At 43.5% G+C, this 19,459-nt stretch overlaps 2 protein-coding genes across 3 annotated transcripts in view; both read left to right on the plus strand.

Annotated features, from left to right (window-relative positions):
- Positions 1–564: 564 nt before the first annotated feature.
- The window catches only part of Son (Son DNA binding protein), a 31,369-nt gene continuing 12,474 nt past the window's right edge, over positions 565–19,459 (plus strand). Inside the window, exons 1-6 of one of the 2 annotated variants that reach the window (NM_178880.4) lie at positions 565–725; positions 4,371–4,537; positions 7,352–13,321; positions 14,842–15,002; positions 16,939–17,085; positions 17,375–17,563. In NM_178880.4, the coding sequence (NP_849211.3) occupies positions 649–725; positions 4,371–4,537; positions 7,352–13,321; positions 14,842–15,002; positions 16,939–17,085; positions 17,375–17,563 (6,711 nt within the window). In that variant the 5' untranslated portion in view covers positions 565–648. Of the gene's footprint in view, positions 726–4,370; positions 4,538–7,351; positions 13,322–14,841; positions 15,003–15,232; positions 16,060–16,938; positions 17,086–17,374; positions 17,564–19,459 lie in introns of those variants that run through there. The other variant, NM_019973.2, reaches the window with a different exon arrangement.
- Gm36712 (predicted gene, 36712) lies at positions 4,509–7,460 on the plus strand. Its single transcript, NM_001370901.1, has one exon. The coding sequence runs from the start codon at positions 4,801–4,803 to the stop codon at positions 5,155–5,157; it is 357 nt and encodes a 118-aa protein (NP_001357830.1). The 5' UTR covers positions 4,509–4,800; the 3' UTR covers positions 5,158–7,460.

Here is a 19,459-nt window from a genome sequence, read left to right on the forward strand (position 1 = left end):
GGAGCAGCTCAAGCGCACTGCGTTTAGAACGCAGGTCGCTCAGACGCTCCAGCCTTTGCTAAAAACTACGCGAGGCCGGTTATAGCAAGCATCGAGGCAGAATGGGAATGGCTCCTTTCCAACTCATAGTGGGGACGCGGGACGGGGATTTCTTTCTCATGCACGTCTCCCTGACCAAAGTAAACTTGGCGCTTGCAACAAACGCGTTCGAGCTCCGTGCCGGACAAGCCGAGGCTTTTCTCGTCCCCCAGCTTTTTTTTTTTTCCATGGCCTCTAATCTCAGGCATTTACTCCCTATAGAAAGCCTCTTAGGAGTCCCCGCAGGCTGAGGGGATCAACAGCCGAAGCTGTCGCGGTCGCCTCGGGAGCGACTTCTCCTGTAATGGCGCCTGCGTCAACCACTAACATGGCGGCCGAGTTCGTGCGCGGCGCAAACGTCAGCAGCTCTACCCCGGCGGCTCAGAAACAGCGGAGGAGAGCGGGCCGGTGTTCGCTGATTGGCTCGTGGGTGGAGCGAGCCCGTGCGGACGCTCCCTCACGAGCCAATCAGGAAAGGGATAAAAGGAATTGGCCGCTGCGCCTCCTCCCGAGGCATGCTGGGAGCCTGGAGGACTAGCGAGGAGTAGTTGAGAGAACGGAGCGGACGCCATGGCGGCCGACATCGAGCAGGTTTTCAGGTCTTTCGTGGTCAGTAAATTCCGGGAAATACAACAGGAGCTTTCCAGGTAAACGCTTCCCAGACTTTTCTGCTCCTCGCGGGCTGTTAGGGCTTCATCTAGCCTCCCGTGGCATCTTTCACGGAACGCCGTCGTTTCTCGGCTCAGGCCCCGCTACGGCCCCGCCTGGGCCTGGGATCCATTTTCCGCCCCCCCCCCCACCCCCCCAGTTCCCCGTTCGTTCCTTTCGCGAAAGATCGTCTCTTCCGCGGTGTCGCACACGCCGTTTCTTTCTTCCAGTTAAGACGGTCACCTTTCCCTCGTTTGGACACCCCCTACCCTCCAGCTACTCGGAGGCCCGGCGTCCACCAGGGACGGGCCTAGTTCCCTTCCCAGCTCCTCCTCCGCCGCCGCCTTTCCCCTCCCCCTCCCCGCCTCCGCGCATTTCGCCGGCCGGTGTCTATGGCCGGAAAGGGTCTCTAACGGCCGCTTCTTGGGTAACCTTAAAACTTCTTTATTATTGTACGCTTGCGATCGTTTGGCCACCGCAGTCTATTTATTAGACGATTTGGGCCCCGGTTACTGCTCTGTGCTTCAGACCGGATTAGCACTCTTTTCACAGTTGTAAATTGAAACATCTCAGTTCGATGTAAGATACAAGATCAAATATTCGAGAGGATGATAGGAGGGGGCTTTGGAACTGCTGGATGCGTAATTTGATTGAGTAGAAAGTGGAGTATGTGTTATTTTTGTTATTTTTCCTTGCTACCCCGACTTAACGGACGGATTTTTGTCACTGCCAGTAGACTTCAGAGGTTAGCCTTGGTTCTCAGAATTTAATGTTGAAGAGATCTCCTCAGTTGTTTACTTAGGAAAATAGTGTGGGTTATGTTATAACTTAAGGAAATATTCAGAGGTAAATATTTTTTACTTTTATTTTTTAACGAATGGTTTAAGTTGAGAACAGAGCAATACATAAGTTAGAAAAATCATCTGATAAGCAGTTGTAAATTATATGCCCAAATTACCTGGGACTGTGGATAGAATAATGTTAATCATATTTTATTGCAGAAATTGTTTTTTTTTCAAGATAGGGTGTTTTTGTTTGTTGCTGTTTTTGTTTTCTTTCTTTTTTTTTTTTTTCTTTTTTGTGGACAGGCTCTAATGTCATGGCTTACAGCTTTGTAGCTGAAGCTGCCCTGTTGTCATCTTTCAATCAATGGTGGCGTCACAATTTTTTTTTTAAATAAAAATATTTATACACTGTGTTGCTTTTTAACATTTTGAGACATTGGGTATTTTTTTTTGTTTGTTTAATGAGATGAAACATAAACTAAGGGAATATCATTTTACCTGGAAACCTTTGATTTTTGAGTCAGGGTCTCACTAGGTAGTCCTGGCTGACTTAGAATTCACTGTGTAGATTAGGCCGGCCTTGCCCTAATAGGAATCTGCCTGCCTCTGCTGGGATTAAAGGCCAGTGCTACCACCATTCTGAAACTCAAGCAGTCTCTTGTACTGGTTGTATTTACTTTTTTGTAGGGTGGGGGTTGGAGACTGGGTTTCTTTGTGTGGCTCTGAAGACCAGGCTGGCCTTGAACTTTAGAGATCCACCCGCCTCTGCTTCTGTAAAAGGCTTGTGCCATCGTGCCCTTTTAATGTGTTTTCTCTTAGTGTGGTCATTTTGTATTGTATTTTAGACATAATAGATTATGAGCAGGTTTGTCCTTCAAAGTCTCAATTATTGGAACACTTTTCATAACTACATAAATTCCTTTTTAGGATATTTATTGTTGGACAGATAAATGGTTTAAAATTCTAACTGCTTTTTAGTAATTGTAATTAACATTCTGGTAGCTTTAAGGAAAATTATTTTTTATAGATTGATTTGACTTTTCTTTTCTTTTCTTTTCTTTTCTTTCTTTCTTTCTTTCTTTCTTTCTTTCTTTCTTTCTTTCTTTTTTTTTTTTAAAGAAAGCTCTCCCTGCCTCTGCTTCTGCTTCACAGTGCCTGAATTGTCCTCCTGCCCAGCCCTAGATGACTGGAACAAACCTCTAATCCTAGTGCTCACAAGGCAGAGGCAAGAAAATCAATCCCTGTGAGGTAGTTGGTCTACAGTAGTGAGTTCTAGGCCAGACAAAGTAGAGAGACCCTATCTTAAAAAAAAAAAAAAAAAAAAGTGTAAGTGAGAGCATTAGAAAAACCAGCCTGGTTTATGGCATAATCAGTATAAAAACATTTTTTTTTAATTTGCCATTTGAGTGAGCTACTTTCCCCCTATTTGCTTATATATCAGTATAGGTGGTGAGACTAACACACAATTTATTGCATACAGTTTTTTCCTCCATTTATAGAAACAATAATAGTCCTGGTTGTGGACTCTTGTTAAAATTTCATGGTTTTTAAAAATAGGTGGCAGGCCAGGTATGGTGGTGCAGGCCTTTAGTCCCAGCAGATGGGCAGAGGTGGGCACATATCTCTTGAGTTTTAGACTGCCAGGGCTACATAGTGAGGCCTTTGTCTTGGAAATAAAACAAAAGAAAGTGGCACTAGTATGTATGTATTTAGAAATGTTATTAGCCTAACAAGGTTTGTGTGTTAGAAAACCAATCATTCCTCACTAAAGTGTTCTGTTTCTTTAATAAAACTGTTAGCAGGTAGCAGTTTTATGTGCATTCAGGTAGCAAAATTCTAATTCAAACTGAATGCATTTTAAATTTTTTGCAAGTTTATCCAAAAATAGTAAAAAATGTTTATGTGAATGACCTTGTTTTATCTATGGTGATGCTCTGGCCCTGTGATCTGAAGACAAGCTATTGATCATTTTACTATTAGTATAAATGAATTGCCACTTGTTCTGTGTAAAATTCTTGAATTTCATAAGTTGTTTAGTAAGCAGACTTTTAAGTACAAGTTTTTTTTTTTTGTTTGTTTGTTTGTTTTTTGGTTTTTTGAGACAGGGTTTCTCTGCATAGCCCTGGCTGTCCTGGAACTCACTTTGTAGACCAGGCTGGCCTTGAACTCTGGAATCCGCTTGCCTCTGCCTCCCTAGTGCTGGGATTAAAGGCGTGCACCACCACGCCCGGCACATGGTTTTCTTTTTAAAATTTACAGCATTTCAGTTACAGTCTGAATATGAAGAGGCTACAAGCAGCCCTTTACACAGTGTTTGCCTGGATGGTTTGTGATCAGTGCACAGTGTGGCTTTCTACCATAATGCTTGGTCGTCTGTTTTTCTTTGTGAATGTGAATTAGCTCATTGTTACTTAGGTAACTGGAAGCTTTAAGTTGTTTTAATCATAACAATTATATTTTTTTCTTTTTCTTTCTTTATTTTTTTGGGGGTGGATGGGGGACGGGTTTTCTGTGTTGTCCTGGAACTTTCAATGTAAACCAGGCTGGTCTTCAACTCAACAGGGATCCTCCTGCCTCTGCCTCCTGAGTGCTGAGGGAGGGCTGGGATTAAAGGCCACCACTTGTAGCTTATCTTATTTTGAAAACACAGTTGGACGTCTGATTTTAAAAGTTCTTTAACTGTCTTAGTTCTTGAAACTTTATGTACTAATGGCAAACATCTGAAATAGAAAATCTTGAGGCTTATGGGTAGCATAATATAATGTAAGATCATGTTAATTACGTTATTAATGTCGAATTACCGATTTATTATAGTATGATGGAAGTATTAATGAACTTTGAAATGTTTTTCTTGTCAAGTGGAAGGAGTGAAGGCCAGCTGAATGGTGAAACAAATCCACCCATTGAAGGGAACCAGGCAGGTGACACAGCTGCCTCTGCAAGGAGTCTCCCAAATGAAGAAATAGTGCAGAAGATAGAGGAGGTCCTCTCTGGGGTCTTAGATACGGAGCTGCGGTACAAGCCCGGTAAGCTGACGCTCACTGTCAGTTTCAAAAATCTTTTGAAAAATTTGAATGTTAATTGCACTATTTTTAGGTTATTTTTTTCATAGTGTCTTTGAAAATAGTCTACTCAAACAGGGGCATTGAAGTTCTTGTTTCACTGGTAAAATAAGATTTTTCTTTTTATTTAATTCAATTTTGTTGTAACTCAATGTCAGGATTTTTCTGTGTATTTTCTTTGAAGGGTTGTGTAAATAACTCGTTTAAAAGTAGCTCTTGGAGCCATAATGATCCTGCAACAGCCCCTGGAGCAAGGTCCCCCAAATCGGGACCCACGGGCCACCACTGGGGTGACTCGTGGACTGGACGCCAGGGAACCTTTGCACAGGCAGTTCCTGTCTGAGGAGAACATGGCCACCCATTTCTTCCAACTCAGCCTACGTAATTACCACCACTACTGCAGCCCCCCTGTGACTTTTTCCGAAGCCCTGCCACCACTCAGGAGCCCTTGCCCAGAGCCACTTCTCTGGCGCTATACCAGGAGCCTGATTCCTGAAGCCCTCAGGCTGCTGAGGCTGGGGTATACCCCTAGTCCCTACTACCCTGCATCCCCAGCTGGGATATCATGGGGGTCTGGGTGTTGATGGCCTGTGTCCCTCCCCATCTTCTTCCTGACATCAAACACCAGCAACTCCTAGAGAGGGATGAAGTCCTTCTCCAAACCAGGTGCCTGGCCACCAGGACCTTCCCCCTGACAGGAGGACACTAGCTTGGTGGAACCCTCAGTGAGAGACAGCTTGGGACCCCATTAGTGATAAAGACCTGTGAGCAGTTAAAAAAAAAAAAAAAGTAGCTCTTGGTGTGTTTTTCCTCCCTTAATTTTTGTTTGGTACATTTGGGTGTTTGCGTGTACTGAGCCACACATGTGTGGTTGGGGCTGAGGAAAGCAAGAGGAGGAAAGTCTTGGGTCCCCCAGACTTGGAGGATGGGCAGCTGTAAGAACAGTGTAAGCTCTTCAGCAGATTGTTCTAGCTCTGAAGTGTCAATTTTATAAGCTGCAATATCCTGAACTAAATCTCTACTGGTTTTAAACCACATTACATTTTGTTTTAAAGCCCATGCTTAAAAGTTGACTTGTTTGTACAAAGCAGGTTGAGGCACTTTCGTTGTATACAATTTCTTTTTTGGAATTGATTAAATAATGGGTGATTAAAAATGAAGAATCTGTGGTTAATCACAAGACTAAATTATTAAGTATAGGAGTTAGGTATATAGTATGGTTCATAAGACAGTTTAAAATAACAACTAGTCTGGCTTAGATCATGTCTGGTTAGGTATAAACTACCTTTTCATGCTGTGAAATAAGCATTAAAAATTGATTGATTTTCTTTTGGTATGATGCCATGTTGGTGTTGGTGTTTTTTCTCTATAGTAGGAATCACTGGTATATTTGACTAGCCATTTCCTTAAGATTTATCTTATTTATAATCTATAGGGTAAATTTTACTGTGCGGTTTTAAGATAGTGTAAACTGTCTTATTTGTAATAGGCAAGTTGAAATGTTAGGTCTGTATTCAAGAATAAAGTGTTTAGGGAAACGTGGTTTTATCAGAATATGACAGTTTTAAAAAGTGAGCTCTGTAGTTGCGTTGGTGTATTTGTTCAGGCGTTCTTGTTTAGAAGGATTCACTTGGATTGTGTTGAAAATGTCCATGTAGTAAATAAGCACATTCCTTGTACTTGGTAGACTTTTTGTTGTTCTGTCTTCCTGGAGATCAAACCCAGGGACTGTACAGTGTGTCAGTAATTTGACAAGGCCCTTCCTCTACCATGTGATGGGTTAGTTTAGACATTCTGTTGCAGAATGAGTGCCATATCCTTTCCTGTGTAACGGAATGAATAAAATTAGAAGTTAACTCAGAACATTTTCTGTCATCTAGGACTTTATTGACAGTCTTTGTGCATTCTTGGACATTAATCTTACTAGCTCTGTATTGAGGGTTTTTTTTTTTTTAAGTAGGAATTGAAATAAAATATGAAGTAAATTTATTGATGTAGTTTTAAAATAACTTACTATAGTTTGAGAACAAAGGTTTTTTTTGGGGGGGGGGTTGCTTTTTTGAAACAGGGCCTCACTTTTCAGTTCTGACTGGCCTGAAACTCACAGACCTGCCAGCTTCTGCCTTCAGAATGCTAGATTAAAAGTGTGTGCCGTAATACCCAGCCTAAGAAAAGAATACTTTAAAAATACTATTGCTTTTGTGACCACATGTGGGTAGGTAGATACTGCATCTACACACACACACACACACACACACACTCACTCACTCACTCACTCACTGTGTGTGTGCTGCCTCATTTGTGGAAGTCAGAGGTGGTTTTCTTGTACCATGTGGGTCGGGCAGTTGCACTGAGATGATCAGGCTTTGCTGTGAGTGTCTTTACTCCCTGAGGCATCTCACTGCTCCCGAGGAGAAAAAACTTTAGATTTTAATGGAACAGCTTTTTCTTTTCCATCTGCCAGGGGTAAAAATAGAAGTCGGGTCTCCGCACAGGCTAAGCAAACACTCCGCCATTGAGCTGTATCCCACCTTAAAACATAATTAAATTACTTCTAAATGGGTTTTTGTGTTACACCAAGAATTATTTTGATGCAGACTTCAAGTTGTATAAATATTGAGAAATGGAAGGTTTACTGCTTTATAGACAGTATATTACTTTGTAAGTTTTTATTCACAGTAAGGTAATTATATTGTGGTTTCTATATGTGAATGGAAATAGTGGCAGTTTGTATGAATCTACTTTGGAGAATGGCTGACAATTTTTCATTACTTTCAGACTTGAAAGAGGCCTCCAGAAAAAGTAGATGCGTATCTGTGCAAACAGATCCTACTGATGAAGTGCCCACCAAAAAGTCAAAGAAGCATAAAAAGCACAAAAACAAAAAGAAGAAAAAGAAGAAAGAAAAAGAAAAAAAATATAAAAGACAACCAGAAGAATCTGAGTCCAAGCTGAAATCTCATCATGATGGGAATCTAGAATCTGATTCCTTCTTAAAGTTTGATTCTGAACCTTCAGCAGCGGCACTGGAACATCCTGTAAGAGCGTTTGGCTTATCTGAGGCCAGTGAGACCGCCTTAGTGCTGGAACCTCCAGTAGTCTCAATGGAGGTTCAGGAGTCACACGTTCTAGAGACTCTGAAGCCAGCTACAAAAGCTGCAGAACTGTCAGTTGTGTCTACATCAGTAATCTCAGAGCAGTCTGAGCAGCCTATGCCAGGTATGCTGGAACCATCAATGACAAAGATCCTGGATTCCTTCACAGCAGCACCAGTGCCTATGTCAACAGCGGCGCTGAAGTCACCTGAGCCCGTTGTAACAATGTCAGTGGAATATCAGAAGTCTGTGCTGAAATCTTTGGAGACTATGCCTCCAGAGACGTCAAAGACCACGCTGGTAGAGCTTCCCATAGCAAAAGTGGTTGAGCCATCAGAAACCCTCACGATAGTGTCAGAGACACCTACTGAGGTGCACCCTGAACCAAGCCCATCAACAATGGATTTTCCAGAGTCATCTACAACTGACGTGCAAAGATTGCCAGAGCAGCCTGTAGAAGCACCATCGGAGATTGCAGATTCATCCATGACAAGACCTCAGGAGTCACTGGAGCTGCCTAAGACCACAGCGGTGGAGCTGCAGGAGTCGACGGTGGCCTCAGCTCTGGAGTTGCCGGGGCCACCTGCGACCTCCATTCTGGAGTTGCAGGGGCCCCCTGTGACTCCAGTGCCAGAGTTGCCTGGGCCCTCTGCCACCCCAGTGCCAGAGTTGTCAGGGCCCCTTTCTACCCCAGTGCCTGAGTTGCCAGGGCCCCCTGCGACAGTGGTCCCTGAGTTGCCGGGGCCCTCTGTGACACCAGTGCCACAGTTGTCGCAGGAATTGCCAGGGCCTCCAGCACCATCCATGGGGTTGGAGCCACCACAGGAGGTACCAGAGCCACCTGTGATGGCACAGGAGTTATCAGGGGTGCCTGCAGTGTCGGCAGCGATAGAGTTGACAGGGCAACCTGCAGTAACAGTAGCAATGGAGTTGACCGAACAACCTGTGACGACGACAGAGTTCGAGCAGCCTGTGGCGATGACAACGGTGGAGCATCCTGGGCATCCTGAGGTGACAACAGCTACAGGGTTGCTGGGGCAGCCAGAGGCAGCAATGGTGCTGGAGTTGCCAGGCCAGCCAGTGGCAACCACAGCGCTGGAGTTGTCTGGGCAGCCTTCGGTGACTGGGGTGCCAGAGTTGTCAGGGCTGCCTTCGGCAACTAGGGCACTGGAGTTGTCAGGGCAGTCTGTGGCAACTGGGGCATTAGAGTTGCCTGGTCAGCTCATGGCAACTGGGGCACTGGAGTTTTCGGGGCAGTCTGGGGCAGCTGGAGCACTGGAGCTTTTGGGGCAGCCCCTAGCAACGGGGGTGCTAGAGTTACCAGGGCAGCCTGGAGCGCCAGAGTTGCCTGGGCAGCCTGTGGCAACTGTGGCGCTGGAGATCTCTGTTCAGTCTGTGGTGACAACATCGGAGCTGTCAACGATGACCGTGTCGCAGTCCCTGGAGGTGCCCTCGACGACAGCGCTGGAATCCTATAATACGGTAGCACAGGAGCTGCCTACTACATTGGTGGGGGAGACTTCTGTAACAGTAGGAGTGGACCCCTTGATGGCCCAAGAATCCCATATGCTAGCTTCTAACACCATGGAGACCCATATGTTAGCATCCAATACCATGGACTCCCAGATGCTAGCATCCAACACTATGGATTCTCAGATGCTAGCATCCAATACCATGGACTCCCAGATGTTAGCCTCTAGCACCATGGACTCCCAGATGTTAGCCTCTAGCACCATGGACTCCCAGATGTTAGCAACTAGCACCATGGACTCCCAGATGTTAGCAACTAGCTCTATGGACTCCCAGATGTTAGCAACTAGCTCTATGGACTCCCAGATGTTAGCAACCAGCAGTATGGACTCCCAGATGTTAGCAACCAGCAGTATGGACTCCCAGATGTTAGCAACCAGCTCCATGGACTCCCAGATGTTAGCAACCAGCAGTATGGACTCCCAGATGTTAGCAACCAGCAGTATGGACTCCCAGATGTTAGCAACCAGTTCCATGGACTCCCAGATGTTAGCATCTGGTGCTATGGATTCTCAGATGTTAGCTTCTGGCACTATGGATGCTCAGATGTTAGCATCTGGTACTATGGATGCCCAAATGTTAGCATCTAGTACCCAGGATTCTGCTATGATGGGTTCAAAGTCTCCTGATCCCTATAGGTTAGCTCAGGATCCTTACAGATTAGCTCAGGATCCCTATAGGTTGGGTCATGACCCCTACAGGTTAGGCCATGATGCTTACAGGTTAGGACAAGACCCTTATAGATTAGGCCATGATCCCTACAGACTAACTCCGGATCCCTATAGGGTATCACCTAGGCCCTATAGAATAGCACCCAGGTCCTATAGGATAGCACCTAGGCCATACAGGTTAGCACCTAGACCCTTGATGTTAGCATCTAGACGTTCTATGATGATGTCCTATGCTGCAGAACGTTCCATGATGTCATCTTATGAGCGCTCTATGATGTCTTATGAACGCTCTATGATGTCCCCTATGGCTGAACGCTCTATGATGTCGGCCTATGAGCGCTCCATGATGTCAGCTTATGAGCGCTCCATGATGTCTCCTATGGCTGAGCGTTCTATGATGTCAGCTTATGAGCGCTCTATGATGTCAGCTTATGAGCGCTCCATGATGTCTCCTATGGCTGATCGATCCATGATGTCCATGGGTGCCGACCGGTCTATGATGTCATCGTACTCTGCAGCTGACCGGTCTATGATGTCATCGTACTCTGCAGCTGATCGATCAATGATGTCATCTTACACTGATCGATCAATGATGTCTATGGCAGCTGATTCTTACACTGATTCTTATACTGATTCCTATACGGAGGCATATATGGTGCCACCTTTGCCTCCTGAAGAGCCCCCAACAATGCCACCATTGCCACCCGAGGAACCACCAATGACACCCCCATTACCTCCTGAGGAACCACCAGAGGGTCCAGCATTATCAACAGAGCAGTCAGCATTAACAGCTGACAATACTTGGTCTACAGAGGTGACATTATCTACTGGAGAATCTCTATCACAGCCTGAGCCTCCTGTGAGTCAAAGTGAGATTTCAGAGCCTATGGCAGTACCTGCTAATTATTCAATGTCAGAATCAGAAACTTCAATGTTAGCATCAGAGGCTGTTATGACTGTTCCAGAACCTGCACGAGAGCCCGAGTCTTCAGTTACATCAGCACCAGTTGAGTCTGCTGTAGTAGCAGAACATGAAATGGTTCCAGAGAGACCGATGACTTACATGGTTTCTGAGACTACCATGTCAGTCGAGCCAGCTGTGTTAACATCAGAGGCTTCTGTTATATCAGAGACATCAGAAACATATGATTCCATGAGACCTTCAGGACATGCTATCTCAGAGGTAACTATGTCACTCTTGGAGCCAGCAGTAACTATTTCACAGCCAGCAGAGAACAGTCTAGAGCTCCCATCCATGACTGTCCCAGCACCTTCTACTATGACTACCACAGAATCTCCAGTTGTTGCTGTCACAGAAATTCCTCCTGTGGCTGTCCCAGAACCTCCCATTATGGCTGTTCCAGAACTCCCCACCATGGCTGTAGTAAAAACCCCCGCTGTGGCTGTCCCAGAACCTCTTGTGGCTGCTCCAGAGCCTCCTACCATGGCTACTCCAGAACTTTGCTCCTTATCTGTCTCAGAACCTCCTGTGGCTGTCTCGGAGCTTCCAGCTTTGGCTGACCCAGAGCATGCTATCACTGCAGTGTCAGGTGTTTCTTCCCTGGAGCCTTCTGTGCCTATTTTGGAACCAGCAGTATCAGTCCTTCAACCTGTTATGATTGTTTCAGAACCGTCTGTTCCTGTCCAGGAACCTACCGTGGCAGTGTCAGAACCTGCTGTCATAGTCTCAGAGCACACGCAAATAACATCACCTGAGATGGCTGTAGAGTCTTCACCAGTAATAGTGGACTCTAGTGTTATGTCATCACAGATTATGAAAGGAATGAATTTGCTTGGTGGTGATGAAAATCTTGGTCCAGAGGTTGGCATGCAGGAGACTCTGTTGCATCCAGGTGAAGAGCCACGTGATGGAGGACACTTGAAAAGTGACTTGTATGAAAATGAGTATGATAGAAATGCAGACCTTACTGTAAACAGTCATTTAATTGTTAAAGATGCAGAGCATAACACAGTGTGTGCTACTACCGTTGGTCCTGTTGGTGAAGCAAGTGAAGAGAAAATTTTGCCTATTAGTGAGACTAAGGAAATCACAGAATTGGCTACCTGTGCTGCCGTCAGCGAAGCTGACATAGGCAGAAGTCTGTCTTCTCAGCTTGCTCTGGAGCTGGATACAGTAGGAACTAGTAAGGGGTTTGAATTTGTCACTGCATCTGCACTCATTTCAGAGAGTAAATATGATGTTGAAGTATCTGTAACTACTCAAGATACTGAACATGACATGGTAATTTCCACCAGCCCCAGTGGTGGCAGCGAAGCAGACATAGAGGGACCTTTGCCTGCTAAAGACATTCATCTTGATTTGCCATCAACTAATTTTGTTTGTAAGGATGTAGAAGACTCGTTACCTATCAAAGAGAGTGCCCAGGCAGTGGCAGTGGCTCTTAGCCCTAAAGAGAGCAGTGAAGATACAGAAGTACCTCTTCCCAATAAAGAAATAGTTCCTGAGTCAGGATATTCTGCCAGCATTGATGAAATTAATGAAGCTGACTTAGTGAGACCATTACTTCCTAAGGACATGGAGCGTCTTACAAGCCTTAGAGCTGGCATTGAAGGACCTTTACTTGCTAGTGAGGTTGAACGTGACAAGTCAGCTGCCAGTCCAGTTGTAATTAGCATACCAGAAAGAGCTTCAGAGTCATCTTCAGAGGAAAAGGATGATTATGAAATTTTTGTCAAAGTTAAGGACACACATGAAAAAAGCAAGAAAAACAAAAACCGTGACAAAGGTGAGAAGGAGAAGAAAAGGGACTCTTCATTACGGTCTCGGAGTAAGCGTTCCAAGTCTTCTGAACATAAGTCACGCAAGCGCACCAGTGAGTCGCGTTCTAGAGCAAGGAAGAGGTCGTCCAAGTCCAAATCTCACCGTTCTCAGACACGGTCACGGTCACGCTCAAGACGCAGGAGGAGGAGTAGCCGATCAAGATCTAAGTCTAGAGGAAGACGGTCTGTATCAAAAGAGAAACGCAAAAGGTCTCCAAAGCATAGATCCAAGTCCAGGGAAAGGAAAAGGAAAAGATCAAGCTCACGAGACAACCGGAAAGCAGCTCGAGCTCGGAGTCGAACCCCGAGTCGGCGGAGTAGGAGCCACACTCCTAGTCGGAGGAGACGGTCTAGATCTGTTGGTAGAAGGAGAAGTTTTAGCATTTCCCCCAGCCGCAGGAGCCGAACCCCCAGCCGCAGGAGCAGAACCCCCAGCCGCAGGAGCCGAACCCCCAGCCGCAGGAGCCGAACCCCCAGCCGCAGGAGCCGAACCCCCAGCCGTCGGAGAAGATCACGGTCTGCGGTAAGAAGACGAAGCTTCAGTATATCACCGGTCAGATTAAGGCGATCAAGAACACCTTTGAGAAGAAGGTTTAGTAGATCTCCCATTCGGCGGAAAAGATCCAGGTCTTCAGAAAGAGGCAGATCGCCCAAACGTCTAACAGATTTGGGTGAGTCATGCTTTGCGTTGTAATAGAGGATGACTTAAGTTTAATTTCTGATGCTCTTGAGTCAAAAATAGTATTTTGGGTTAGTGACTTAAAGATCATTAGATTATGTTTAGAAAAAGTTGGGGGGGAAGGAAGAAAGTGCGCTTAGAAGGTTAAAAAGACCTGCTGTGGGGAATGTATTAGAGTCTTGATGGGTCTGTACTTGGGATTTTTGCCTTAATTTAAAAAAGTAGATGGAGAAACCCTGTTACAAGTCAGATCATTGTGTGTTGCATATATTTCATTTCAACACATGGTTTTGCAAATAAGCAGAATTCTCACTTAGTAATTTTTATGGAGGGCCTCTTTTTCTTTTCTTTCCATTTGTCTGCCTGCCTTCCTGCTTTTCTTTCTTTCTGAGACAGGGCCTTAGTCTATAGTTCATGTTGGCCTGGAACTTAACTGTGTAGCCAGCCCAAAGTGGTTATTTTCGTTCCTCCGATCCCTGATGGCAGGGATTTCAGACTGAGCCGTCATGCTTGACTTTAGCTAGCACGTCTTAAGGCGGCGTCTAAGATTGTTAAATGGCTTGGTAGGTATTGATTCAGACATTTTGTATCTGGGGAGTTAGTTAACTGAATGAATGATGCAGCCTTTTCAATGAAGTGATAATCTGTTGTCTATAAAAATAAATGTTTTTTTCTTATTAAAACTGCTGGGTAATTTATCTTGTTTCCAATAGATAGGACAGTCTTGGTTTGTAAAGAAAGTGAAGCTAGTAGAATTTGTATTCAGTTTAGCAAGAGTTTTCTCTTTTTTCTCTTTTTTTCAGAACAGAGAAACAGTAGTTAATTCTTACTGATTTTTAAGTTCGTGAAGGAAGTTGGTAGGATGCCTTCCTTTTACCAAAGGACAATACTTAGAAGAGTAAACTATGGTAATTGCCTTAGTAATAGTGTAGGGGGCACATTTGCACAATGGAGAGGAATGTTAATTCTTACTCAGTGAAAGGCTTGTTGAAAGAGATGACACTTGGGGCTTAACAAGGGATTAAGTTGTTTTCAGATTGTAATGAGGTTTGTCCAAGATAGTCAGACTAGCTTTTATAGCCCATTTTGGAGTTGAGGTTGACCTTAAACTTGTTATACTTCTGCTTCCACCTCCCAAGTGCTAGGGATAATAGCTTTCCAAGAGCATTTTATAGAATGCTGAGGCTTGAACCCAGGGCTGGGTCTGTACATGTTTGGTACGCATTCTTCAACTGAACTGCATACCTAGTATGAAATGGTCATGCTAATTTTAGGAAATACACTGCTTTTGGAAGACTTGTGCCTTATAATTTGTGGTTAGTTGATCATCATAGATTCACAGTAAGCTATTGTGTATATTTGAATTGGAAACATAGTGTTAATTGTTGAAAAGGACCCATCCACCTGAATACTGCTGCCTTTGATTTTACTGTATGTCATACTGTTGACAGAACTAAAAACAAATGTTTGTAGCTTTTAGGAAAACTGCTTCCTGTGTTTTTCCTCTTACAGATAAGGCTCAATTACTTGAAATAGCCAAAGCTAATGCAGCTGCCATGTGTGCTAAGGCTGGTGTTCCTTTACCACCAAACCTAAAGCCTGCACCTCCACCTACAATAGAAGAGAAAGTTGCTAAAAAGTCTGGAGGAGCTACCATAGAAGAACTAACTGAGGTAAGCTAGACAGGATTTGTTTCCATTCTTAAATGGATTTTTCCATGGATGTTGACTCTGGAGCGTGCCAAAACCTGAATTGTGGGCTGAACTGATAATGGCTGGCACCGAGTGCCCAAAACCCGAAATACAGATGTGGCAGCGGCAGAAGCTCTGTTTAGCAGGCCATTATCCGGGATGGCTAAGCTCCGCTAGCTAAAAAGTTACTTCCCATTACTTTTGCTTTCCAGTTTTAGAAGCCAAACTGACTGAGGAGTGGAACGGTTCGTGTGAATGGAGGAGGTGTTGAGTGAGCAACACGCAGAAGCTCGCCTACAGTTTCGTTTCCATTCACGACGTGTTCACTGATCGCCAAGAGTGTACTGCATATACGCAAAGACACAGACAATCTTCAGAAATGATCTTTTGCCACCGGAGCTTGGAAATTAATGAGAATAGCTGGCCATTGCCTGAAAGGAACTTCTTTCGCATCAACATTTCGGGTTTTGGCTGTTTGGTACCAGCCATTGGCGATAATGGCCGGCCATTATCAGTTCTTCCTGCGGTTCGGGTTTTGGCAGTAACATATTTTAAATATACTTATTTTTGTTTTTAAAAATTTGATCTTTTGAAATTGAGGCTTTTGGGGGAAGCTTTGTTTTACTTTAATATTTTTTTGTGTGTGTGAGGGAAGACGCTGAAATATTGCTGCTAGGATCCAGAAATAACACAGTTTCATATGCTGAAACTTGTTATTGGCTGGCCTTATGCCAGCCTGCCACTGTCAACATACTCTGTTCCATTGGTTACATGCTTGATAGATACACTCTTGTGTTTTTGGCTAATTGAGCTTTTTAATTCTATTGTAATATTTTCAATTGATAATAGATGTGATAAATTCTGCTTGTATAGACAGGTCTACTAAAATTTACTCTTAACCTTTTTATAAATGGAATCTGTCCTTTGCTTCTGAGAAAGGAATTGACTTTCTGTGTTGGACTGCATCAATTGTGCCCTCTCCATCATGCCTTATTTTCCATTCTTAAGTTACAGTCCTGAAATAAATTTAAAAAAAACATTTATGGAGAGAGATGTTACTATTTACCCTGCCACAAATGTTTAAAATCTTTTATCACACATTTGGGGGTTATAAAGTTTAATTTGTTTCTTCACTTAGACTCATTATAGTATAAATTATAACTTCAAAAAGACCTAGCAAAAAGCCTCTATTGCTTACTTACCAAATGCAAGCTCTTTCTCTAAAGCTCTGTGAACGCTTAGCGTTTGCTGCTGTTTGCCTCATCTTCAGCGTTCTTGTCCCTCTGACAAGTCTCTCCCAACTTCTCCCCACCACCTGACCAAGATGACTTCCCTTTCCTTCCTATTTCTTGTTCTTTACTGTGGGAATTTTGCTTAGAACTCTTGAAGGAATATTCTTTGATCCTTAAACCCTGCCTGAATATTCTCTTAAGCCTTTGTTCTTTTAGCACTTATGTACCGTTTGTATTATATCAGTTTGCACTTGTTATTGTGTTGCTCTGTAAAAAGGTTCTTCAATTACTTCATGTGTATGTACTTTTGTCTCGTATTAGATTGTAAGCTCCTTTGGAGCAGGGACCATGTCTTTCCCTTTTTTATCTTTTTCTTTTCTTCTTTTCTTTTCTCTTCCTTCCTTCCTATTTTTTTTTTGTTTTGTTTTGTTGGTTTTTTTTTTTTTTTGTATTTTTTCCCAAGACAGTGCCCAGTACAGTGCTCTGCACATAGTAGGTGCTCAATAAATGTTGTTGACTGACTGAGCAGCCATTGTGTGTTTAAATAATAGCGAATGATCTAAATTACGGTTTTATAAGCTATCATAAATGTTGATTACTTGAAATTGATCTTACAATATTTTTTTTTAAAATTACATGCTGTTTTTGTAAACCATATTCATCTTTTGTTTGTTTTTACTTTAAAGAAATGCAAACAGATTGCACAGAGTAAAGAAGATGATGATGTAATAGTGAATAAACCTCATGTTTCGGATGAAGAGGAAGAAGAACCTCCTTTTTATCATCATCCCTTTAAACTCAGTGAACCCAAGCCCATTTTTTTCAATTTGAATGTGAGTATTAGTAAAGTGCTATGGACTGATGAAGCAGCACGGCTTGTGGGGCTGTTTTAAAACCCATGTGGAGTTTAACTGTGGTGATGAGTAGTGACGGCATCTCCTGAACATAGGGCCGGGAGAGTTGTTCTGTGTAGTGTGTGTGCCTAGGATGTGTGAGGATGTAGGGTTAACTCCTGGCACTGACAAAATAAAAGGAAGCTTTCCTTTAGACTGCATTGGAATTCGTTAGAAGCTATAGATGGTGTCTGTTAACAATGGATTCTAATTAAATACTAAATTTCAGATTGCTGCAGCAAAGCCAACTCCACCGAAAAGCCAAGTAACATTAACAAAGGAGTTTCCTGTGTCATCCGGATCTCAACATCGGAAAAAGGAAGCGGATAGTGTTTATGGAGAGTGGGTTCCAGTCGAGAAAAATGGTGAAGAAAGCAAAGATGATGATAATGTTTTCAGCAGCAGCTTGCCCTCAGAGGTAAGTAGGAGGAACACCACATGTTTGTTTTAATATCTGAATCTTCCATTTTATTGTTATTTTATATCTGATTTGGATTCTGTTTCACTCTTCTTAGGGCCGGGTTAAACGGCAGGGCCGGGTTAAACGACAGATGAAACAACCCGCAGCTTCTCATTTGACAGTAACTCGATGCAATTCACTTTGTGGAACGAAACCACAAAGTGAAAAGCATCGAATTGCAGAGAAAAGTGTTATCACATCCCTACCCAACATTGGGCCCTCCATGCACTTGTGGGAAGGTAGCCCAAGGTACAACTATTTAGCTTCCCGTTTTGCTTCAAGGCTCTATAGCTCTAGATTTTGGTGGTAGCAAGTTTATTGGGTGGACGGATTGAGGGGAGAGAAGGCAGATCTCAGGTTCAACACAAGAACTGCATTGAAAAAGTTCTTTTAGGCTGATGTGAACATCTTGGGGTTCATAGCCCATTGCCCTCCCGTGATGGCATCTTACTATTTCTCTGGGTTCTCAGTACGTCCCCTTCCTGTGCTACCTTAGCCCTTTTGAATTCTTGTGTTTAACCTGTGTTCAGCCTTGCTTCTCCATTCCCTTCTCCTTCCCCTCTTTGCTACTATTAAAAGTTGGAGGAGTGGAATTTACATATTGAAATTTCTCAAGGCAATAGTTGTATCTTGTCAAAATGACACAGTAACAATGCCAAATGTCAAAACAACCCCATTAAAATGCCGCCTGATTAAGTACTGTGCTGCTAATAAATACAGTGCACATGAGAACAGCAAAACTGTATATATATGTAAATATATATATATATATCTGTATCTTTGTATGTATCTCTGTATCTGTATCTTTGCTGTGTCTTTTAATAAACAGTTTACTTTTATTTAACTTGTTGTGCAAAATCACGCTTGGGGACCGGGCGGGCGGAGACTTGAGTGGGGGGTGGGAATTAGACCAGCAGCCGCCACCTTGCCCTTGTTGTCCAAGTGTTGGACTTAGATACCTGATGCCCTTATGGACTCCTTTTTCTTGCAGTTCTGGGATATGTAGGTCCGAGAGACCTCAACTCTTCACTTGAGGTTCCCTACTTTGGCCATAAACATTTTCCAGTAAACACTTGCAATTCTACAAATAAATCTTATGAATCAAAGTAAACAACTCAAATCAAACTTTTTCATGCAGTACTTTCCCCAGAGAAATTCAAAGGCGACATTTTCACTGTGTTTTTTTGACCTGCGGCATTTGAATGAGTGGGAACAGTTCTGTAGTAGCTGAACCTAAGCGCCAGTGCAGCTAGTTGGTTTATAGTTAAAGGTGATGGTCAGTATTCACACGGAGTTCAACAACAGAAGCATACTATCCCATCACCAGGGAGGAGGAGAGAAGCTGGTTTGGACAGTACTTTACAAGTTTAGTGCTCATTTACTAATCCCCAAATCAGGCTACGCCACATCTCAGGAGGGAAAGCTAACTGACACTTACAGCTAACTTAATCTTCTTGTAGAAGCCGGATATAAACCAGGTGAGGGCTGTACAGATTTAGATGTCCTGATATATGCACTTTTAGTAATTTAGTACAACGTAAGCATTGAAACAGTTGGAAAGAACATAGCCAGGCAAGAATCTCCTATGTGGCCAAGACTTAGTAATATTGTAGAATTCTTACAGATTTCCCTGAGAGAATGATAACTGTTGAACCATGGGGAAAGAGCTTAGTGTACAGATCAGTTATACTTTCTGACCAAGAAAAGGTATGATTATAATTTATGAGTGCCATCTTCAGTCTCACCACTCATTGATGCTTTAGCCTTATTTCCCATTAGAAGTTAGGTTCTCAGTGAGGGGCAGTGTTGAGAGAGGATGGCAACACTGCACAGATGGAAGGCTCCCCTGCTCAG

This window comes from Mus musculus, chromosome 16 (genome assembly GCF_000001635.26).
Source record: "Mus musculus strain C57BL/6J chromosome 16, GRCm38.p6 C57BL/6J".
NCBI lineage: Eukaryota > Metazoa > Chordata > Mammalia > Rodentia > Muridae > Mus > Mus musculus.